The sequence below is a fragment of the Bombus affinis genome, chromosome 1 (assembly GCF_024516045.1).
Source record: "Bombus affinis isolate iyBomAffi1 chromosome 1, iyBomAffi1.2, whole genome shotgun sequence".
Lineage (NCBI taxonomy): Eukaryota > Metazoa > Arthropoda > Insecta > Hymenoptera > Apidae > Bombus > Bombus affinis.
This window is the reverse complement of record NC_066344.1, coordinates 5,100,258-5,121,565: the sequence shown is the minus strand read 5'-3', so window position 1 is coordinate 5,121,565 and position 21,308 is coordinate 5,100,258. Positions and strand designations below refer to the sequence as shown.

The 21,308-nt window shown below is 33.6% G+C and overlaps 2 protein-coding genes across 6 annotated transcripts in view; one reads left to right on the top strand and one right to left on the bottom strand.

Moving 5' to 3' along the window:
* Nucleotides 1-21,308, top strand: part of LOC126915150 (glycogen-binding subunit 76A) — a 156,633-nt gene that overhangs the window by 96,235 nt on the left and 39,090 nt on the right. The window contains exon 2 of the transcript XR_007710067.1: nt 8,939-9,159. The gene's annotated coding sequence lies outside the window, so the exon portion shown is untranslated. The remainder of the gene's footprint in view (nt 1-8,938; nt 9,160-21,308) is intronic.
* LOC126915304 (heparan sulfate 2-O-sulfotransferase pipe) overlaps nt 3,897-21,308 on the bottom strand; it is a 120,615-nt gene continuing 103,203 nt past the window's right edge. For all 5 annotated transcript variants that reach the window (XM_050719879.1, XM_050719887.1, XM_050719896.1 and 2 more), the window contains 5 exons: nt 8,943-9,149; nt 8,586-8,665; nt 7,855-8,136; nt 6,720-6,874; nt 3,897-5,330 (listed from right to left, as the gene is read on the bottom strand). In XM_050719879.1, the coding sequence (XP_050575836.1) occupies nt 5,134-5,330; nt 6,720-6,874; nt 7,855-8,136; nt 8,586-8,665; nt 8,943-9,149 (921 nt within the window). In that variant the 3' untranslated portion in view covers nt 3,897-5,133. The remainder of the gene's footprint in view (nt 5,331-6,719; nt 6,875-7,854; nt 8,137-8,585; nt 8,666-8,942; nt 9,150-21,308) is intronic.

Here is a 21,308-nt window from a genome sequence, read left to right as displayed (position 1 = left end):
AATGCAAATTTTCTTTTCAAGTTTCTCACAGTCAATTGTAAAAATTGGAAAGTACAGATTGGAAATAGAAATCAGTTTGATTTTATCATTAGGTTTCTGTTACACCTCTGTATCGTCGTTATTAAAAATGTTATTTCCTTGCCTATGGATTTCGGCTGATGGTAATAATTCTAAAGAATTCTAAAGAATAATTCTAAAGAATTTTCAATCACGAAGAAGAAAGACAAATCTGTTCCTGATATTGTTTAAAATAATAGTAAACTGATTTCTAATGGTAATATTCTCATTCGATATTTGTGATAATAAAAAGCAACGAATATATTTCAACTCAGTAAATTTCGAACGAACTAATCGTAATATATAGAGATATTTCAGAAAGATGGTTATATGTTTAGCGTGGAGGATATCGTTCAATCGATCGTAAAAGCAATGTAAAGGCAAGTGTCAGATTCAGCTCACGCATGATTTTCTTTTATTAGAACCTTATATGCGAGGTTTTATATTTAAAGCAATTGTCGAGTAAAAATGACGCAAAAGCACGAAACTTATTTTTATAAATAAAGCTAATTGAAGAGTTATTATCGGTAAGTGTGACCTGGCAATCTGGGGTTACTTTAAACCTTAAGTTTATCACTTGGGTTGCAGATAGAACGAGGTACGTTGCGATTCCACGAATTGCACGATGTCACTGTTTTCTTTGCGGCACGGTATTGTTTCATTTTTTACTTTATCTACGTCCAAAAAACGTTAAGCCCGTAAAGAAAGGAAAAATAGTCCATGGAAATGACATACACAATCCAGTTTCGAAGAATCAATCGAACGCTGGATAAAAATAATTTTTTAGAAAAAATAATTTTCACAGGGCAAGAAATAATGATACATGGTAATTGTTATCCAGTGCTTTTAATTATAACATTCATATTATTTAATAACTTCCATTATATTTTACTTTTTGAAATTTGTAATCTTAATTTTGAGTTAGTGGTGCATTCATCTGGTAAATAAGAGAGAAACATATAAAATAACAGTAAGGATTGATCCAATAACGTTTTATTCGATTTAACTTTCCATCAAAATCTGCAAATTGTTACGTCTTTGTATTTCCATTACAACGTGTGTCCCTTGTACACTGAGCTTCTCGATTATGTATAACAACGACAAAGATCATTTTATTCATCTCTTTTGTTTCTATACAAAGCAGCAAATCATAGTATAATTTTTCGTCGCAAGCTACAGGATAATCGAGCGGTTGAAAATAATTGAACTCTACCTTCCGGTTAGGCCAACATTCCACGTGTATTTTTAGAGTACTTTCAGCGGTGCCAAGTTTAGCTCGTGTATCGAGTTTGCATTGTTTTGCATTGCACAAGCGTTGTAGCTTTTGGAAACTTAATCTATATTCGTAATACACAGCACGAACGTTGTTGGTGGCGAATTTGATATGTTTTCCAGTGAATTTTAGTTACAGTCGTAATCTGGCCTGACACAATTATCGTCGATTGCGTTACGCTTTTTAAAGCAATCAATTATTTGCTATAGACCCGTTGGTTTATAAATAAAACTCACAAATGTTTTGTCGCGAAGTTATAGCTGGACACACGATATTGTTCGACAAACGATTAAATTAATTATATATTATTCTCGGCTTTTGAAGACGATATCAATATCTTCTCTAATTTTTAAAGAACGCGTGATACAAAGACTACGTGCCAGAAGAAGATTTTGTGGAACTAGTAAAAGTGGGTTTATTCTATTCTATGTTTCTTACTTGTTCGATCATTCACCTTTTGCACAATCTTTTTAATCACCATTATTTTAATCTGAATTATATTAATCATAAGTACTGCCATTAATTACCAACTTATCCATACTAAGTGATGTTCTATTTATTTCAAGCAATAACAGTCATGTGATGAATGAATAATCTCCGTATTTTAAAAATAAAATATGACTTGGAACGACGGTCAGACCAGTGTTCCTGTTATGACAGATACTATGATAGCTATAAGAATGCTATGATAGATAAAGAGAATACTAAGGTAACAAAGAAAAGGGTAAACAAATAATTAGAATAATTAAGAAATATTTCTTTTAACTTTGCAATTTCGCAACTGCTGAAAACCCAATTAGATCGTTAGTCTTCTATTCTTTTGCGCTTATAATTACATCGAAGTAAAAGTAACTTTATAAACAAATCTAATACACTCCGCGACAGAACTATGATATAGACGTGAATCGAGGAAGATTATACTTGGCTCGTTATTAGAACTTGTTGATTTCTTCCTCCTTCGTTCGTAGTGTTATTGTTTGCTTTATACATGTGGAAGCATACTGTTCAGTTCTATGTACAGAAATACCAAAGTCTATAATTCCAAGAATTCAGACAATGCACGTAAACATGTTGTGTTCTCCGCGACAAAATTCTAAGATGGTTGTTGTTTGCTAACGAGATGAGAACGTAATAAAAAGTGATTCGTGTGATTTTCGCTGCAGTAATTGGTTTCATGTAATTTCTTGTTGAACGTGCTATCTCATGGCGATTGTTATTTCTAGTATTAGATACACTGTGATTGTAAAATAACTCGTCGATACAAACTAATTGGTAACTCGTAAAAAAAAAGAAAGAAAAAGAATCTTTCATCGGCAGAAATAGCGTGCATCCACCATCTAAAAGAAATAAGAAACTGTATGTACTTGAAAAAACATTCTGGTGGGTAAGGAAAAACGAAATCTTATTGAACAGCAAAGACAAATTGAGGGAGGAAGTATTATAGTGTAGACAGCTATAAGTTACGCTGATAAGAGCGATATCATGTTTGTTTCTAATAAAATGAACAGTAAAATATATATCCAAACAATCCAAGAACTGTTAATCGAATATGTCTGTCGAATGGCTGTAGAAAATTTTATTTTTCAAGTCATGACGATTCAAGCAAAGTACGTTAAAATTGGAAACAGAAGATATTGAAGTGTTATCATGGCTCGCCAGATCGCCGGATCTGAAGATTATGAAAAGTTACGAGAAACAAAAATGGTACTACACGCTATTAATAAGTAAATAAAAATTTCCATTTATCTGGCAAAAAAGTATTCCGTGTCTTATAGTTTCGTCGTACTATTTTTCATTGAGAAATCTGCAATTGTAAATAATCTTTATTTAAATTGGAATTATTAGAAATATTTTGATCGCAATATATCTATTTACCGAAGTAGTTCAATCGTTGTACTTTAGTGATTCTACAAAATGATGTATTTATATGATGTTATTCATTAAAATCTCTTTTTCTCTCTCCATAAATGCCTTGTAGTTTTGTCGCAGAGCGTATATTGTTATAGTAAACGTTCACATAGAAGCAGACAGAAATTTCTTTTGTATCACATTCTTTCGCTATAGTAAGAATAGATGGATATCGTTATAGATTGAGGAAAAAGAATTCTTATAGTAGTTTTATGTTTCTCTTGTCGATAAGAATGATGTAATAATATCTTTACACGAGAGGAAAACTTCTGATGTTCCACATTGTACTTCATACTAACGAAAGACACCTAAAATTAATTTTTAATCCTTTTTACATATTTAACACATTCGTTGCTACTGGCGCAATTACGCCAATTTAATTACCTAAATACTTAACTGTAATTTTCTTATTTAAAATTTAATTGTCGGACTTTAAGTAACGTTAACGACGTAACTGTTACTCTTACATTTTTATGCGTCCTAACAAAATAATTTACAGTCAGAAAGACATACAAAACAATGATATTAAACTTGCTTAAACTAGAGATGTTTTTCATTTCAAAAAGCTGTACATTTGTTGGAAAAGAGATCACTCTGTTTTAGCAGCAACCAATGTGTCGAGTAGAATTCAGGTGGAGAAAAAAGAAAAGAAATCACGTTGTTCGAAAATGGCAGCTGTTTATTACGAAAAAAAAGGAAGGAAAACAGTGGACATTAAAAAACGGCTTAAGTCGACATTAAAAAACGGCTATGTCGTCTGGAAAGCAATACCCTAATGGTTACCCTGTGTGCTTCTGTCGTTGCAAATAATTAAGTATCCTTCGATAAAAAGCGATCTCTCTCTTTCTCTCTCTCTCCTTGTCTCCCTCATCAGTCTTTACAACGTTCTTCAATGGATTATCAACGAAAGAAGCGATCTAAATAGCGCCAAGATGTCGCGCGTTCAGAAACACTCGTTGCATCTTTTTCTTTACGCAATAACCGATAACATCCCATCAATTATTTAAATATTTAAATATTTAAATAAATATTTCTTAATGCCTCGTCTCGTAAGTACTTGCTCTCGTTCGTATAATTAAGTTCAGCGATTATATCGCCGTTTATCTTAAGCTACGCGATTATACAGGGAAAACGATCACAAAATAAAAAAATAGGCACTCGATCGAAGCGTCCTGAATTGAAAGCACTCACTGCCGTGAATCACATAAGATATTGCTTACTGGAACAATCGTTCGTTACGATCCATCACGCTGATCGATTTATTAATATATTTAAAGATATTAAATCAAGAGAATCTGCCACGATCCTCTCTTAAAGGCAATGATTCTAATCTCTCTTTTTCCTTCGATTTCTCTTTTAACGTCGCTTCCATGCGCAAGTGGCTTCCCTGACAAACATCTACATCTGCGTCTAATCGTTATCGCCTATTACTCCACATACGTTTGTCGCTAACATTACCAAAATTTCGAGGCCAACTCGAACATCTTTGAGATTCTTCCTGCATCGATGTCTATCAAACGATAATTCGATCAAATTATTTCTCGTTTTCAATGTTCTCAATCTTTTTCGACAAGTTATTTATCATTTTTAACTTCCTAAACCATGTCGGCGAATCGTTTATCATTCTTAACGCTCTCAATCTTTTTCACAAATTATTTATCATTTTCAACATTCTCCAACCTTTTCAACGAATTACGTACTTTCGACGTCCGTAAGAATTCTTCGATTCTATTCTCCATTATCAAAAGAAAATTCGACAAATTATCAAACGTTCCCGATGTCCTCGATACTTCGCTCTTTATCGACTTCCTCGAAGGAAAATTCTCACATAGTTAAAAGAAAATTCGACGAGTTACTCGATACTTTCACGGATCGAATAAACACATTGCAAATAGTTACAAGCTATTGCTTTCGTACAGAGGCGTGGTTTTGGTCAACTTCAATGCCCTCAGCTGTTTGTATAGTCGTTGCTTGCAGAACTGATAGAATTCGATTTCCCTGGTGAAATTGCTCCGCACTATGTCCTTTACTTCTTCGCTGACTGGTGGCTTGAAGAAGTTTCGATTGATCCTCGTGAACGCGTTCACCTCATCTGAAAGAGAAAATTTTCTCAGTCCTTGTGTTTCGTTGCAATACGAACATACAATACTTTTCATAATTATACACGCGCATAATTTTAACCATTTTCTGTTGACAACAGCACACGAATATTAGCAAAATATGTAAATGAATGATAAATGTCCAGAAGCGATACTCATCATCTTCTTATAAAATCATTAAATAATAAACTTTAATTGCGTCACGTTACGTCCAAAATTAACGAGGAATTCATCGATAGACCTACCGAGTTTCATCAAAATTTGTTAAATATCCGTACCTGAATTAACGTAGACGATTTTTTTATGAGTTTGGAAGAAACTTCCTTATCTGATCTCTATCTTAGAGATGTTAAAGAACAGTATACGGACTGGGAAATTTTTTTAGCTGAACGTGTCTTTTTGGGGGTATTTTAGGTCGATAGAGCCGAAAACGAGGAGCATTTTCACGGAAACGAACGGTTTTGAAAATTCGTTGTTACGAATATTTGACCCACCAAAAGCTGTAGAAATCCGCGTAAGACCATAATCGTGCGGAGCGGTAAGTGGCAAAACAAATGATGTAAGCGACGACAGTTGGTACAGCCAATGCCAATGTTCTAAATGCTAATTTTAACGCTTACCGCCTCACGGCAGCCAAAATATAAAAAATAACCCGAACCTAATCCAATACTCGCGATTTAAATGCATACACAGTAAATCATAGAGCAGCTTAAAAGGAGCAAATTATTAAAAAATCCTGCGAGGACGTCGCGTATCAACAGATTTTTTCACAACCGAAATTTTTCCCGTCTTATTGCCGTGAAAAATGGTCCTTATTTTTGCTTTCAGCGACCTGAGAAATTTCTAAAAAGCGTCATTTCAGCCAAATATTGATGATGAGCAGCTACTGTTGCTTCCCAATTAATTGTTAATTTTTACAATTGACATTTTGGTAAAATTCACATATTGTCACTACAAATCGACCAGTATCTGGATACTCGAGAATCTATGAACATACTAAATTTGCGCAAATGGAAAGGAGTTCTCTGAAAGGAGTGCGAGCTCGATTGGTTGTCTTTGACAGACTCGACACGACAGCAAAGTTAAGCTCACCTTTTGGCCGAAAATGCCACGTATATTCAAGCAAAACAACGTTTTCATCTCCACGTTATACTTAATCCTATATAACTGTCGATTGTTAGCTGGAAAATAATCAGAACGAAATATTTTTCCAATACGAGATTCTTCTATCGCAACCATCGATTGTTAATTAAAAGTTAATTACAACGAGGTATTCTTCCCTGTATGATTGCTTTGTACCGGTGTAAAATATTTGTTTCGTAGTAATCGTTGGTTGGCGAAGGATTTACAGTTACATGCAAATAAGAAAACAAAAGAATTACCGTAGTAGACGTCGGTGGCGCCTCGGAAAAATCGGGGTATATAATTTTCCAATACCGTGAGAGTGGTATTTACGTCCTCGAGCACTCCGACGACCGCATAGTGTTTCTCCACTGCCATCTTCGCTCGTTCCAGTGCGCCCACTGTGTTGAACGGGCTTCGAACAAATGACAATTGATGAGTATGACAGGTGCTTGAAGTATGGTGTGACAAAAGGTAAAAACATAGAATCGAACGAATGGCGCGAACAAGGTGTGAATAATGCACAATGTATTCTAGGTTGGAAGAATCTCTTGAAAAACTCGTCGGAAGAATCTCTTGAAAAACTTGTCGAAGGAATTTTTAGCTTGATTTCTTTGTTACAGTCTTAGAAACAAACGAATACGCAACAGTATTGTCTTTGACAATCACGGAATTTTAATAGCTATCAATTTGTATTCTACTTGTTCTTTCAATTAATTTTTAATTTATGCAATATATATACTCCTTTGTATAATGTACATTCGCATATATGTATTAGGTCGTCCGAAAAGTTTCTTTCGTTTTATAAGGAAATAATGGATGCACAACATTTTCCATTTTATATCATTTCATCGAATTACGTACGATCCATTTTGTTATATCAAAATAAAGATCACAACGCTCGACAGATTAGGTTTCATGCTTGCATAAAAATGCATTGTAAAAGACGTGTCTGTAAAAGAAAGACACTTTTCGGACAACCTAATATGTATGAATTTTTGAATAAATTTCGTATCTTCAAGATGTATACGTACTTTTGACCACTATACACTACAATATACACTATATACTATATACGTGTCAAATATTCAAATTCTACAAGCTCTGTAAACTCTGATATTATAACTTAATTTGCGGTTCTTCCACCAGCGATTTTTAACGCATGATATGTAACTCAAGAAATCTTACTCATCTGCACCAACATAATAATCGAATCTCTCATACACCACAATTTGCTTCGGTCAAACAAATCAAGGAGTACGTTCAAAGTTACTCGTTTCAGAGGAAAATCCATCGAGCAAAGCGTTTAAACGTAATTCCTTCCTTTTATTTATTCGCATAGAGAAGGAAGATATGCACAAAGGTAATCCCAAGGTACAATTTAAAGGGACCTACGTGCATTTCTCGCTGTGACCGCAGAAGAAAAGCGTTTGCCTGCGATGATCGCCGATTCCCTCGTGAATTTCACCCTCGAGGTATCTACATTCACGGTCCGCCTTAAGTACACAGGACTCGAAGTCCTTCTTCAGCCAGTTTGGATCCGGCAGTGGTAGGTCTGGAAATATTTGCTTTCTCTCGACGTAATACCAAGGTGCTCGCACGTAATAGTACCAGGATATCACTCTCTCAACAGGATCCCGGACTATGTTGATGTAAATTGGCTGTGGCAGGTTGAATCTAAACGGAAAAACGTTCCACGTTAGATATCTCGTGGGAATTTAGCTTACGTTACCTCCGGCTATCTGGCTTTTGCTCTTCCAGGAAATCCGTTTTTCATCTTTATTTCACGTTTATTTATGTACCATGATCTATCACGGGTTGTCGGTAAGAATGGCGGATAAAGGGATTTGTAGCGGAATTCGATTATTCTAGTTTATTCCTCTTTGGCTCTTTCACGGTTTCATACATTTTTATAACGATGATAGAAGTATAGTAGAATCTTGATCGATAGAACGTCGATAAATAGCAAAATTCTATACTAGCGTCGTATATTTTCTTTTATAATTTAATTCTGTAAAATCCAGTAAAATTTGCACAGTTTCTATTTCAGGATGTATAGAGTAGCACAAGGAAGAATTGATAGAATCTTGAAGTAATTGGAAATTATTTAATCTTAAAATACTTACTCCGTGAAGTTTGTGAAACACACGTGTTTTATATAGACAGACGGTTCTGAATAGCTGCTGACCATCCTGGCGAGTTGTAGCTAAAACAAACAGGCAATTAATCGTATAAAAGTACAATTTTTATTTTATTTTCTCGTTTAACACGATCTTGGTAAAAATCATGAACTTTTACATTTTACAAAAATTAAAGATTATATATACTTATATATATATACTTATATATAATCATTAATTTTTGTAAAATGTAGAGGTTCAGGATTTTCATCGTTCACACGCCTCTACTTTTTAAAGAAATATTAATAAATGTAGAAATAAGTATTAAAAAGGTAACAGTATTTCATAAATTTTGCTAGGTACCTGTTCGATAGGCGCAAGACGAATTGTTTCGACTCTTTGCACACGATCTCTGTTGAATGAAAAGCCATTCCTCATGGACAGCCTTCTCAAGAGTTCCATGAAGGTTTGAGAGCCCACTTTCGGTACACGATTGAAGAACAGGACGCTCCGGTCCGCTCTTTTTGTGTTGTTGAGTGCGTCAATGTCCAACACTTCAGTTTCTTTGTACTGAAACCAGGTAAAGTATCTTAAGATTTTCATTCCATTGTTCCCTTTCTAATTTCCTTATTTACGCTATTTATTTTGTCTTCCGCTTTTTCTCCGCGAGAAATAAAATTTTACTTTCAATTTTCTCGACGTAGTAATTTAAATCGTAGTTAATCATAATTACAAAACTCCTACGTATGTCATGCTTTTTATCAGATGTAATTAAGTTAACCGACGATAATAAAAAGCAATAATTATATTTGTTTGTTACGTTATGTTATCCAATACAACGAATTACAAGCCATAAATACAAACAAATTAATGTAGAAAACAAATTAATTATAAAATGATCAATGATAATAATATTCGAATATTTTAATCCTATCTAATTTTGTTACATTAAAAAGAAACAAAAGGAACGAACAAAACCATAATTACATTTTCTATAATAAAAATTAATTTATTCTATTCACAGAATAAAACATAAAACATTTCGCTTCTTCTCAATTTATGTCAATTTCAGTTATGATCTTGTTGGTGCATGCAAGTATCAAGCAGAAGGTAGTTGTCACGACGTTAATCATAGGTTTCTCCCTTTCATCTGGAATCTTCATTTTCTATCCAATGGGAGAGTCATCCCATTCCCTTTCGTTGAACAACTATTTGTAATATCGGCAAGTCATTCTAGGATATACGTGGAACGAGTAATTACTGCCTTGTTTCACCTCGTCTTCTGGGTAGTTTAAGCAGTCAGTACAAACGATCAAAGAAAGATATTAGATAATTGAGCGCGCGAGGAACGTAGATGCTACTCAATTTTATCTGAACCTTGAAAATGCACGTTTAAAATCTGGTACTCGATGAGAAATGAAAGTACATAACAAGAGAAAAGGATTAAAGATAGTTTAAGAGTTTGCATGCCAAGAAGTGAATAAATTGCTATTAATTTTCATTGTCAACTTGCGTTATACGAATGACTCGATTCTTTCCAATTCTTTTCTTCAAAATGCGTAATTTTGATTGCATTCGATCTCGACTTTTATAGAGCTTTCGTGGCTTTGAAATTTTTACAAAGCAAGCAATTTTATGCGCAGACTTATAATTATTAGACAATATTGCGGAATTATTAATGATAATCATTAGTTAGAAATAAATATAAGTCGCAATTTTTTCTATAGGAAAAGTACAGAAAAAGATTAGACAAATAATCGGAAATTAAGGCAAAGCTCGATTCTTTAATTTTTAATTACTTCTCCTTTTACTATAAAACGTTAAATTATAAATACACTCGAATAAAACGGAGGAACACTGATTTTCATTTCCAACGTTCTATATCTGTTTTTTCGTTTTTGCAGAATGATCACAATTTCAGTTAATTTCATTTGACACTAACGATAATAACCCTTAACGGAGGATATCGAGTTTATATTTAGATTCTCCTTATTTCAGTTTCATTTTTTCGTTATCAGAATGGCTATTTCTGCAACCTTTGTCTCTCGTATCCTTTTCCTTTTCTTCTGTTACGTTCGGTTGAGCATTCACTGGACATGATCAGGTCGATCAGAAAAACATCGAACCAGCGCTTCCGCAAATTTATCGTTAACGTAGAATTCAGCCTTGTGGAAACTACTCGACGAGCCTTCGATTGCTTATTGCTTCGAAATCTCGAGCCTTTTAAGAGCATGCTTTCTTCAAACGATAACTGCAATTTCTCGTTTGCTCGCTGGTTATTTTATTTTATCTCACGGATGCAGTAACTCCACGTTTATTCAGCTATCACATACAAATAGAATAAATCAAACGAATGCTAATAACTTCCACTGCTAATTGCATTTGTAATTGCTTGCATTAGATTGTCCTGAAAGTGTCTTTCTTTTACAGACACGTCTTTTACAACGATGCATCCTTATACAAACGTGAAACCTAATCTATCAAACGTTGTGATCTTTATCGTGATGGAACGAAATGGACCATACGTAATTCTATAAAATAACATAAAACGCAAAATGTAGTGCATTCATTATTTTCTTATAAAACGAAAGAAACTTTTCGGACGACCTGACAGTATATGGTCACCTCTAGATGTTGTGATGTCACTCTAGACGTGACCTGTAATTGTAATGTACTATGTTATGGCAAACATATTAAGGTAACAAAAGAGAAATATTTCGACGTGACCATTTTTTTAAAGATGGGAAATATTGAGATATTCTATGCCACAGAATAAATATTGATACCTTAGATTTATTGTCTACTTTTAGTTTAGAAGGTTTTAGAAGGTTTAGGTCTTTTCATCTGTATCGTGTTAAAATATTTTGTCGATCCACTGAAAGGCGACGTTAGGATCAGAAACTTAACGTGGTTTCTACTGCGGTGCCGTATGATTTTCTGCGAAAATATCGAGGAAGACACGAATCACAGATTAATTGGTTCCAATTATCGCGGAATAAATTTTTCTATTCTATAGTTTTCAATAGAAATTTTTAACGAACAAAATATTTAACGTATAGCTTCTACGATCGTAATATATTTCAGTCACATATTTTCCGCTGCGTCTATTTTGTATTTATTTCATTTTGTTTACTTCTTATCATTTATTCTGAATAAAGTTCGTAAACGTATAAACTAAACTCGTACATAAATTTCTGAAAATTGATGCAATTCATAAAATTATTTACGACTTGAATTCTCTCTTCTCCATAAGCTGCTCGCATATATGCGCCAGGCTGCACACAGCAAGGCACTTGATCCTTCTTTTCATTCGAATCTCAAGAAAGTGGCAAACAAACTACCACTCAACGATTATGTACCTACACGTAACTCCTGTCACACGCTGTATAGAGCACGTAATAGCATCGGGCTCTTTCTTTTCCTGTCCTCGTGACTTGGCATTATACCACGAATACATTACATTATTACATTATTAGTAGATACATGCGTTTGCACGCTTCCTTCTCGTTTATGGATTCCCTGATCCTTTTCTTCCTGACGTTCTTCTTCATCCGAGTCTTCCTGAACTTTACATTTTAAACTTTCACGATGATTGTTACACGACATATTTTTGGATTTTAAGTTAGAAAAATTTACCAAACGTCCAGCTGGACAAATTGTAAAGTACAAATTAAATAATAAAAAAAGAATATTTTTAGATCCTCGGCTTTCTCATTTTAATAGCGCGTTGCGCTCTCTTCCGACGTTTCGTGAACATTGTCCACTTCTTCAGAGCAGATCTAAAGCAGAAACTGTTTAGATATCGATAAAGTTGAAGGAATATTATTCTTAAACATTTTTTCCGCTAAATTTTATTCTAAATTATTATTCAATATCGAGTAAAAAGCAAAGAAGTCACGGGAGAGTTAGGGTCTCGTTATTAAAATAAAATTCGCACGAGGTGAAGTTTCACCCACGATAGATCTTCAGGATTAATATAATATCGAAGCTGAAATTGTTTCGCCTCTACTACACGAACATACGAACAATGTTCACGAAACGTTGGAACAAAGGACAATGCGCTATTAAAAACACAATCGAAACTCGAGGACCCACACGTACATACGTCAATTCTTTACGAATTATGCTTCCCACTATCGACCATATTTGCATAATTTATGATGATTACGTAATTTGTCTCGTAATTATCTTTCTAACGACCAACATTGACAATCTCGTATTTACCTCCATTACTTTCTTTCAATAATTGCAACCTTGTATATAATAATATAACCATGTTTCTCTTGTCCTTTCTAGTCTTCTTTTTTCCTTCTTTTATTTTTATTTCAAGCGCAGAGCGGAAGAGCGAGTTACTATAATAATGTCGAGTCATGAGTATTTAGTCACTTGACACTGGGTGTTAGGGTCTTCGACTGGATTCTATTAGTTCTTTTTATCGGGGCTCGTGTGTTTGCTTTTCTTTAGCTTCCGCTTGGTAATTGTTTGATAGAAACATGTGGGCCCTTTGTTTGGTTTAAGCACTGATGTAATGGTGTTATTTATTTTTGTTTTATCAGAAAGAAATGATATACAATAGTAGCGGAAAATTAAACGTACAGTGAAAAATAAAAAGAAAGGACAGTTTGAATGCATATTGATTTTTGTTAAATCAATGTGTTTAAACCTTCAAATTGCTATTTTTCTTTAAAGATCGAGCCAAATAAGATCTTTATCCAGGAAAGTTTCTACGTTACTGTAAGCGAATACGTAGAAAGTATAGAATGAACGTTATTTAAAATTTATTGGAAGATTCGAGTTGAAATTTGTGTTAAATTAGATTATCAATATAGATTTTATTTACTAAAATAGAAATTTGAGTGCAGGAAAAGCATAGGACGAAAGCTTAAAAAATTCAAGGTGAAATTTTCATGAACGCGGATCCTCTTTCTTTTGTTCTAAAATTATTAATGCAAGGTTTCTTTTTAAAGATAATCAACTTTCTGATGAATCGATCTATATAATCGTACGATATATAGTCATGGCGGAAACAGTCGGTGGAATTTAAAGTTTTTTACTAGGAAATAAATATTTTACAATCCCTTTGATAAAATAATTATGGGAGTTTCACGTTTCTTTGATTCGCTATTTATAAGGATAACAGAATTGTGAAACTGCCGTTCGAAAACATTCGATGCTTTTTCCTTCACACTCTATATCTTACATGAATTTTGCTTTGATGAATATTTTCTTCATTTTACATGAATATTGCAATCTGATTGAAATTCCGATAGACCGAGTTTGCAGTTTTATCGATCCTTATCTTCTCTTTTAATATCCTCTTCATGTTATATCTTCCAAGGCCAGATGAGAAAACAATGAACATGATCTTACAATAACACAATGGCGAATGAAATACAAATTCGAATTAATTCGAAAAATATCTAATAAACAAACAACAATATCTGTCTAGTAAACAAGCAGATTAATATAGCCAGTGAAATCATTTTCGTAGATTTAATGAAACTATAGTCGGGGAGAAAGTTTCCAGATAAGATGTTAAAACTAAGGATTAAAATATGAATCTAAAATAATTTTAATACTGCTGTTCTTCTGGAATTTGTCTGACTCGAAACTAGCATCATGTTTCGATAGATTTCGCTAAATATTTAGTTCTGGTATTCGATACATTAAGATTCTATTATTGGGTTGGCAACTAAATGAACGCAGATTTTGTCAATACCATCTAATGACAAAATTTGTAATCACTTAGTTGCCAACCCAATAGAATCTTGTGTATTCCATGCTTTTCATAAATGAAGTATCGTAAGTATTGAAAAATTTGAAAAGAGGATAATCGAGCGAATACGAACGCGAAGACGAAGCAAAGAAAACACCATAGTTAAGGAAAAATGTTCTGTTATAATTTAATTACGTGCCTCTTTTGTAATCGGAAATTCGTAATTTAACTACTTGAGATATCAGTAATTAGCATTCTACGTGTTGCTAATTTGCATTCTACATATCGATAATTTGCATCATACGTATCTTATAATTAGTAACGCGAAACATTAAATTGCATGGAATGGTTAATTTTTCTATTAATACGTTTAGTTCACGTTGCAATTAAGAATTCATCGAAATCCAGCAACGTCGCATCATAAACTTGGATATCCAACAGTTATGCCATGAATTCAGAGTATCGTTCACGGTCGACGTATTTAAGCGATTAACGATTAGGCTGAAAAGCAGCAATGTATTTCGCGGTTTCACGCATCCTGACCACTCTAATGCCCGCGCGTGTTATTTTTCGCTTCTTGTAAGTCTACTTTGTACAGACTACTTCGCCTATTCTGTACAATGTTAAATCTCCGTGTTTTTTTTTTTTTTAAATAACCGTACGATCGTGAATCGTATGTCGAGCGACAACCATTGAAACATTTCTAAACGGATCTTCCATCTACGAATATACAGTCAGTCACGAAAGTCTACGTACACATGTTGTATATTTTGCATACAGACTTACCAAAGAGACTAAAGATGCGCCTCGTCACAAAATTATTTGTACTTGGGTATTATACAATTATCATGAACAATATAATATTTCTAATTATAGTACTTTTTAATTATTAATAATTCCATATCTAAAGAAATATTTTCACTTACAATATAAAAATTCTGTCTCTGACAATTCTCATGATTTATCCTTCCGTCATATAAAACTACGTCTGTCTCCAGTTCTATTTCTCACTTTTCGTATTTTGTATTTATTATGCGCTCTTTCATAACGCGATTATAAGACCAAAAAGAAGACAACGACGAAGAAAGATATTTCGAATAATAATATCTAATTCGTAATTATACATTCTGAGAATTTTATCTCGGACAATTTTCATGATTTATTCCTGCACAATCTGAAACTATCTGCATGCTCAATTTTATTTTATCTCTCGCTGTATCGTACTTTACGTTATTTACGAAAAATCACACAGAGTATAAAATCAAACCTAGTTTACTGTCAGAAACGCTCGACGTACTTCGCCTAAGTGTCTTTCCTTTGGTGTCTCATAATTGATCAAGAGCCAATTGGCCGGTTAAAATTCAATCAACTGGCCTAGGAGACATTGACACTCGATGGAATTCATTGGCTGAGTTTTCGCCATTGTTCCAGTTCCTTCGTTCGACGGACAATGCGGGTCTATGTCGAGTCAGATCGAGCGTTTTACCGTTTCTCAGGTGTGCGTGTGTTACATATGTAACGGGTGGACCGGCAACAAGGTCAACTGCTAACGGACAACGACACGAATCACTTGGTTTTCACTGTTTTTCCATCGACCACCATCGTGACTTCGTTTCTTGCTCATTTTGTCGCCCGCATCCTGCAAAGCCACCGCATTCTGGTCCGATTCTCATCATTGGCGATGCTAGACGATGATGGAACTGGTCGCTTTGATACCGTTCGATTATTTTTACGTTGCTTCTTTGTCCATCTCTCTCGTCTCTTGCGATACTGTGCTCGTTACGATATTTGTTATTAAGACTATTCGTATAGTTGTTCTTTTTCAACGGTAATTTAAGTTTTTATGGTACAAATAACACATTCGAAGTGTTTCCTTCGAGTAGATAGAATATCAGAAGTTTTCGGCTGTGGATAGAAAAATTTGTAAAGGGAGAGAGAGAAAGAGGATGAAAAATTTGAATTATTCGCAAGGAATATCGATTTCGATAACATATTGTGCGTGCTGTTTAAAATAACGTTGCTAAGTGTGGTTTGTAAAACGGGAAACAGAAATACAAAAATACAGGTGAGATAATAAATAGCAAAATAATATGTTTTTAATAATTTTGAGAGAAAACAAAATCGAGGAAAATGATTCTGCTGTAAATCAGTTTCAAGATTTTCTGTTCGTTTGACTATCTGCATATCTTGTAAGTATAACAGAAGATTAGTATAATATATTAGGTCGTCCGAAAAGTTTCTTTCGTTTTATAAGGAAACAATGGATGCACAACATTTTTCGTTTTACATCATTTTGTCGAATTACGTATGATCCATTTCGTTCTATCAAGATAAAGATTACAACGTTCGACAGATTAGGTTTCGTGTTTGTATAAAGATACATCGTTGTAAAAGACGTGCCTGTAAACGAAAGACACTTTTCGGACAATCTAATAGTATTGCACAAGTTTATAGCTTCGATCTAATCTAAATCTAATTGAAATTATATGCATTACTTGTGTCTTTGTAGAAATATCTTGTAACATACGACAACGACCAAGAAAAGCTCGTTCGTTGAGCCCTCGCGGCAGTTTATATCAAAAACTTGCGTATCCTTTGAAATAATTATGTAATTAGTTATTCAAAGTAATTCATACGTTGGCAATTATTGTAGTAGAACAGTGAGGTCATCAAGGTAACGAATGTGTATAGTTACTCGTATTTTATAAACTAGTTCCTTTGTTTATGACCGCAAGAAGACAGTTCATTAGGTAACTATTAAACACTAAGTACTTATTTACGCTGCACGTTTGTACGAGACATAGGTTTCTCGAGGGGTGAACGAACTTTTCTTAAGTTAGATATGTACGTTAGATATAAACCTGAATAGTTGTTTAGGAATGTGCCAATGCGTGTAAGAAGCCAAGTTATTAGGATAGATTTCAGTCGTAATATTTGCAGAATTTGTATTAGGTCGTCCAATAAGTTTCCTTCGTTTTATAAGAAAATAATGGATTTTCAACATTTTTATATTATTTTGTCGAATCACGTATGATCCATTTTGTTCTATTAAAATAAAAACTACAACGTTCGACAGATTAGGCTTCATGTTTGTATAAAGATGAAAGATGTAAAAAGATGAAAAGAAAGACACTTTTCGGACAACCTAATAGTAATATGACAGTACTGTACGACGAAAGAGATTGCATTAGAATAGAATTGTACAGAAATTGGAGAATTTTTAACGTTAATTCCTTTTCGTAATCCATGAAAAAACCTTTTAAATAAACAAGAGTAAATATAAGTACATATATAATATTTGCAAAGTGAACTGTATTTTTCATTATATAATAATAATCACATTTAGTAAAATGTATGCTTATCACAATAGAGAACAGTTCTATCTTCATGTTTGTATATTTCGAATTTATTTTCTTAGAAAAAGAAGTTTCACCAGTGATATTGCTATCATTATTCTACCGAATGAGAAGAATAAAAACAAGAATCTCAAATAACATTCTCAATTTCTGGAATTCGATTACGTTAAAAATATGCTGGTTATCCTTAAACGATTTTCAAAAGTTGTAAATAGCCGTGATCCGGAGAATTTGATTAAATATCGCGAGTCACGATTAGATGAGGATAATTGAATTCGCGCATGGGAATGCCGAGGATCAGATATTCCGTGGAATCCAAGTTGGAGAGATTCCATCGATCGAAGTCAAGGCGGAACCGCATGATTTGTAAACCCATAAACGATTCTATTGTATTTCGAAGCTGTTCTGATATCGTACAATGAATTATCCCAACGATTACGTGTATTCTTGAATGGCAGCGAAAAGCTCTTAAGTACTTTTAAGACTAAAAGATGAACACCGAATCTTTTCAAATGGAAATTTAGAAAAAGGAAACCCTATGAATAATTAGAATTTCTATTTTTTTATATTTTATATTTTAATTTGAAATTTAGAAATAATTATCGTGAAAAATTAGTGGTTTAGTATTTGTTAGTGACGTTAGTTTAGGATGGCACAAATAATAGAGCCAATGCAACATTTTGTATATGATAAAATCTCTTTCTACGGAACAGTGAAACGAGAAAATAAAAATGACGATAAAATAGTAAGTTGCAAAATTTTGGTCGCCAGAGCTATCGTCAAATTTTTTCGATATTAAGTTAATAATGATAGTTAATTAGATTTCTAATACTTTATTAAGATACATAATTTCAATCTGTTAAAAAAGGATATTATTTCAGACATTCTACAAATTATTCAATTGTTATTTTAGATTTTTATAATTTTACTATAAAAAAAATTACCACTAATTAAACAATTACAAAATAATTACGAATCAATTAAATTCATTTGATATAATCTCCAATTAAAATTATTATATCTGTTTATATATTAAATAATATCAACTATTCCCTCAAAAAGAAAAAATCTTGACAAATATCAGGTAAAATCATCAACCTCGTTAATCTTCGAAACTCATCGAAGCGAAGAAAGTATGTTCCAATTTTCTAGTATGCGCAATACTAGCAGTCAATGTTCTCACCTGAATGTAACAAGAGCTCGAGACTATCATAATCGTATTTATATGGACGTTTCTTACCTGGACGAATCATCTGCTCTACTTGTTTCGCTCGACCGCGAACGATCGTTGCGTCTTCGCGATTGAGAAATGTTCGAAGGACCGTGACAGGTGGTTCGTAATTCCCACGCGTTTTGCGTTAATGCGATTAAAGATTCTCGTTAACTTGAACTCTCGATCCGAGATCTTTCTGACGTCGTGTACACGATTATCGTGAGCGCAGATAGACAATAAATTCGAAGATAAAAATGAAGAAAGGGGAGAACGTCCGGTCACGGTTTAATCACGATCGAGGATCTTCCGGTATCAGTTCTTTTTAAACAGACTCTTGCTATGTATATAGGGTGTGGATAAAGTTATGGTAGAATTTATAAGGTGGTTTGTCACATGAGCCTCGCAGAAGCCAAACTGGTCGACCATACTCCTTGTCCGTTTAATAAATTTCTTCCATAAGTAAGAATAATCATTAACAAATGTTGCATATAATAAATGTTTATTATATTTTATTCAGAATTCGGTGTTTACGTGATCTTCTGGTATCGCTACAAGTTGTAAGGTAAATTAAAAAAATATATATATTCGTAATGTTTGTTTTTAATTCTAAAATTCCTTATAATTTTTCTACATAGACATTGGGTAAATTTTTATATTACTTATTAAGTGGAATATCACGTAGACGATTTCTCCATTGAGAAAGCCTCCATAGCGGTGATCTCTATCGGTCTAACAGATCTGGTGGATGAGTTGTTCGCAGTTTTCTCTGGATATGCTGGTTATACAAATTGTTAACCAGTTGCTTGCTATCGACTTCTATTCTGCTTTTATAATTTGTGGTCGTTTTAGTTATTTCTCTGTGAACTGTCGCAACGTCGAGCTTCGTTTTTGTAACATTATCGTGTACTTCTCAATTTCTGAAGTTGATCAGTGTAGCTCTGTGAACGGTTTGCGCGTCATGAATATTATCGAACTTGTTGGAATGTTTTAGTTGTTTCAAGTTTTATACGTTTTAGAAATTAAGTTTAATACGGGCTGTATATACGACGCGCATAGTACGATAATTAGAGTGAAGTGAAATAAAATAAAACGTGTTTTGCGAAGAATAAAAATTAAGAAAATGATCGTGATCGATATTTGTTTAGATTATTATACTGAAAACTACTTGACATTAGAAGTTTAACTAATGTTAGAATTTATAAAGTATATCCGGCTTTTCGTGATACTAATTGGGAAGATATATTATAGTATTTGTTTATTTTATTAATAAAATTGATTCATACATAAGTAACAAAACATGTTATAAACATTATATGAAATTTTCTTATCCCCACGTATTCCTCGGATTATAAATTTTGTTTAAGGACACGCGAAATTAAATACATTTTCAATCCTGATTTTCTGAAGATTAAAGTTTCGAGGAAATAATAATTCCACGTTTTTTCTTCCACATTAGCTGTGCACAAAAATATTCCTTTCACTACCTGATTCTTTAAAACCCTAAACTTCAAAGAAATAAGAAGTCTGTTCCATGTCTTTCAATTTTGCACTGCATCAGAATAAAAATATTCCTTGAACAAACTCCACCATCTGATCTTCTCAAAATTAGACTTCAAAGAAGCAAAGTTTGTTCCATAAGTCGTTTACTTATTTCTTGATGGGCATACATCTTTTTATTTCTTTTACTCAGTTCTTTCTTTACAGCGAAAATAATTCTTATCTTAACGAGCTTAACAATTAGACTACGAATATTTATGCAATTTTTTATTTTCATAAAAACAACCAAGGAAGTGAAACACTAAATGGTTTACTTTATTCCCAAAACCTACGTTTGCGATGGGACATTATAATTTATGTTTTACAAGTAAATTTAAGAAATTACGAACCAGCCGATCATCCTATTTTTCGAAGATTCTAAAATTCTAAGAATTATGTTTGCAGTAGAAGACTACAATCTGTAGCTTGCTAATAATTGATTAATAATATTCATTGCTAAATTATCGTTGCAAAAGCAACGCGCGATCCTTGTGATACCAAACTTTCCAAGAAATAACATTTATTCCACGTCTTCCGCGTACTTCTACGTAAAAATATTCCTTGCTCGACTTCTACCACAATTTCTCTCCTTCCCCTTTCAGCTTATGGAACGATCTTGATACGAAACGCATACGGAAACCGTTCCCAAGAAAATCCAGCCCGTTCCTATTAGATGGAGCGCTGCTAACGCGGAATAAACTTGCTGAGAAGAGCTTCAGCCATCTGTCTGCTCGGTTGATCGGTCAACGTACTCTTCGACAATACTTGCTGCTTATTCGATAGACGCTGCGTACACAGTGCACACGTACCAGATAGAATCTGATCCTAACGACGCCGCCGATTCCCGTCTGTTCTCTTCTAAGAATTGTTTCACAGACACGCGAATAACGTTTCCAGCCGTCGAATCA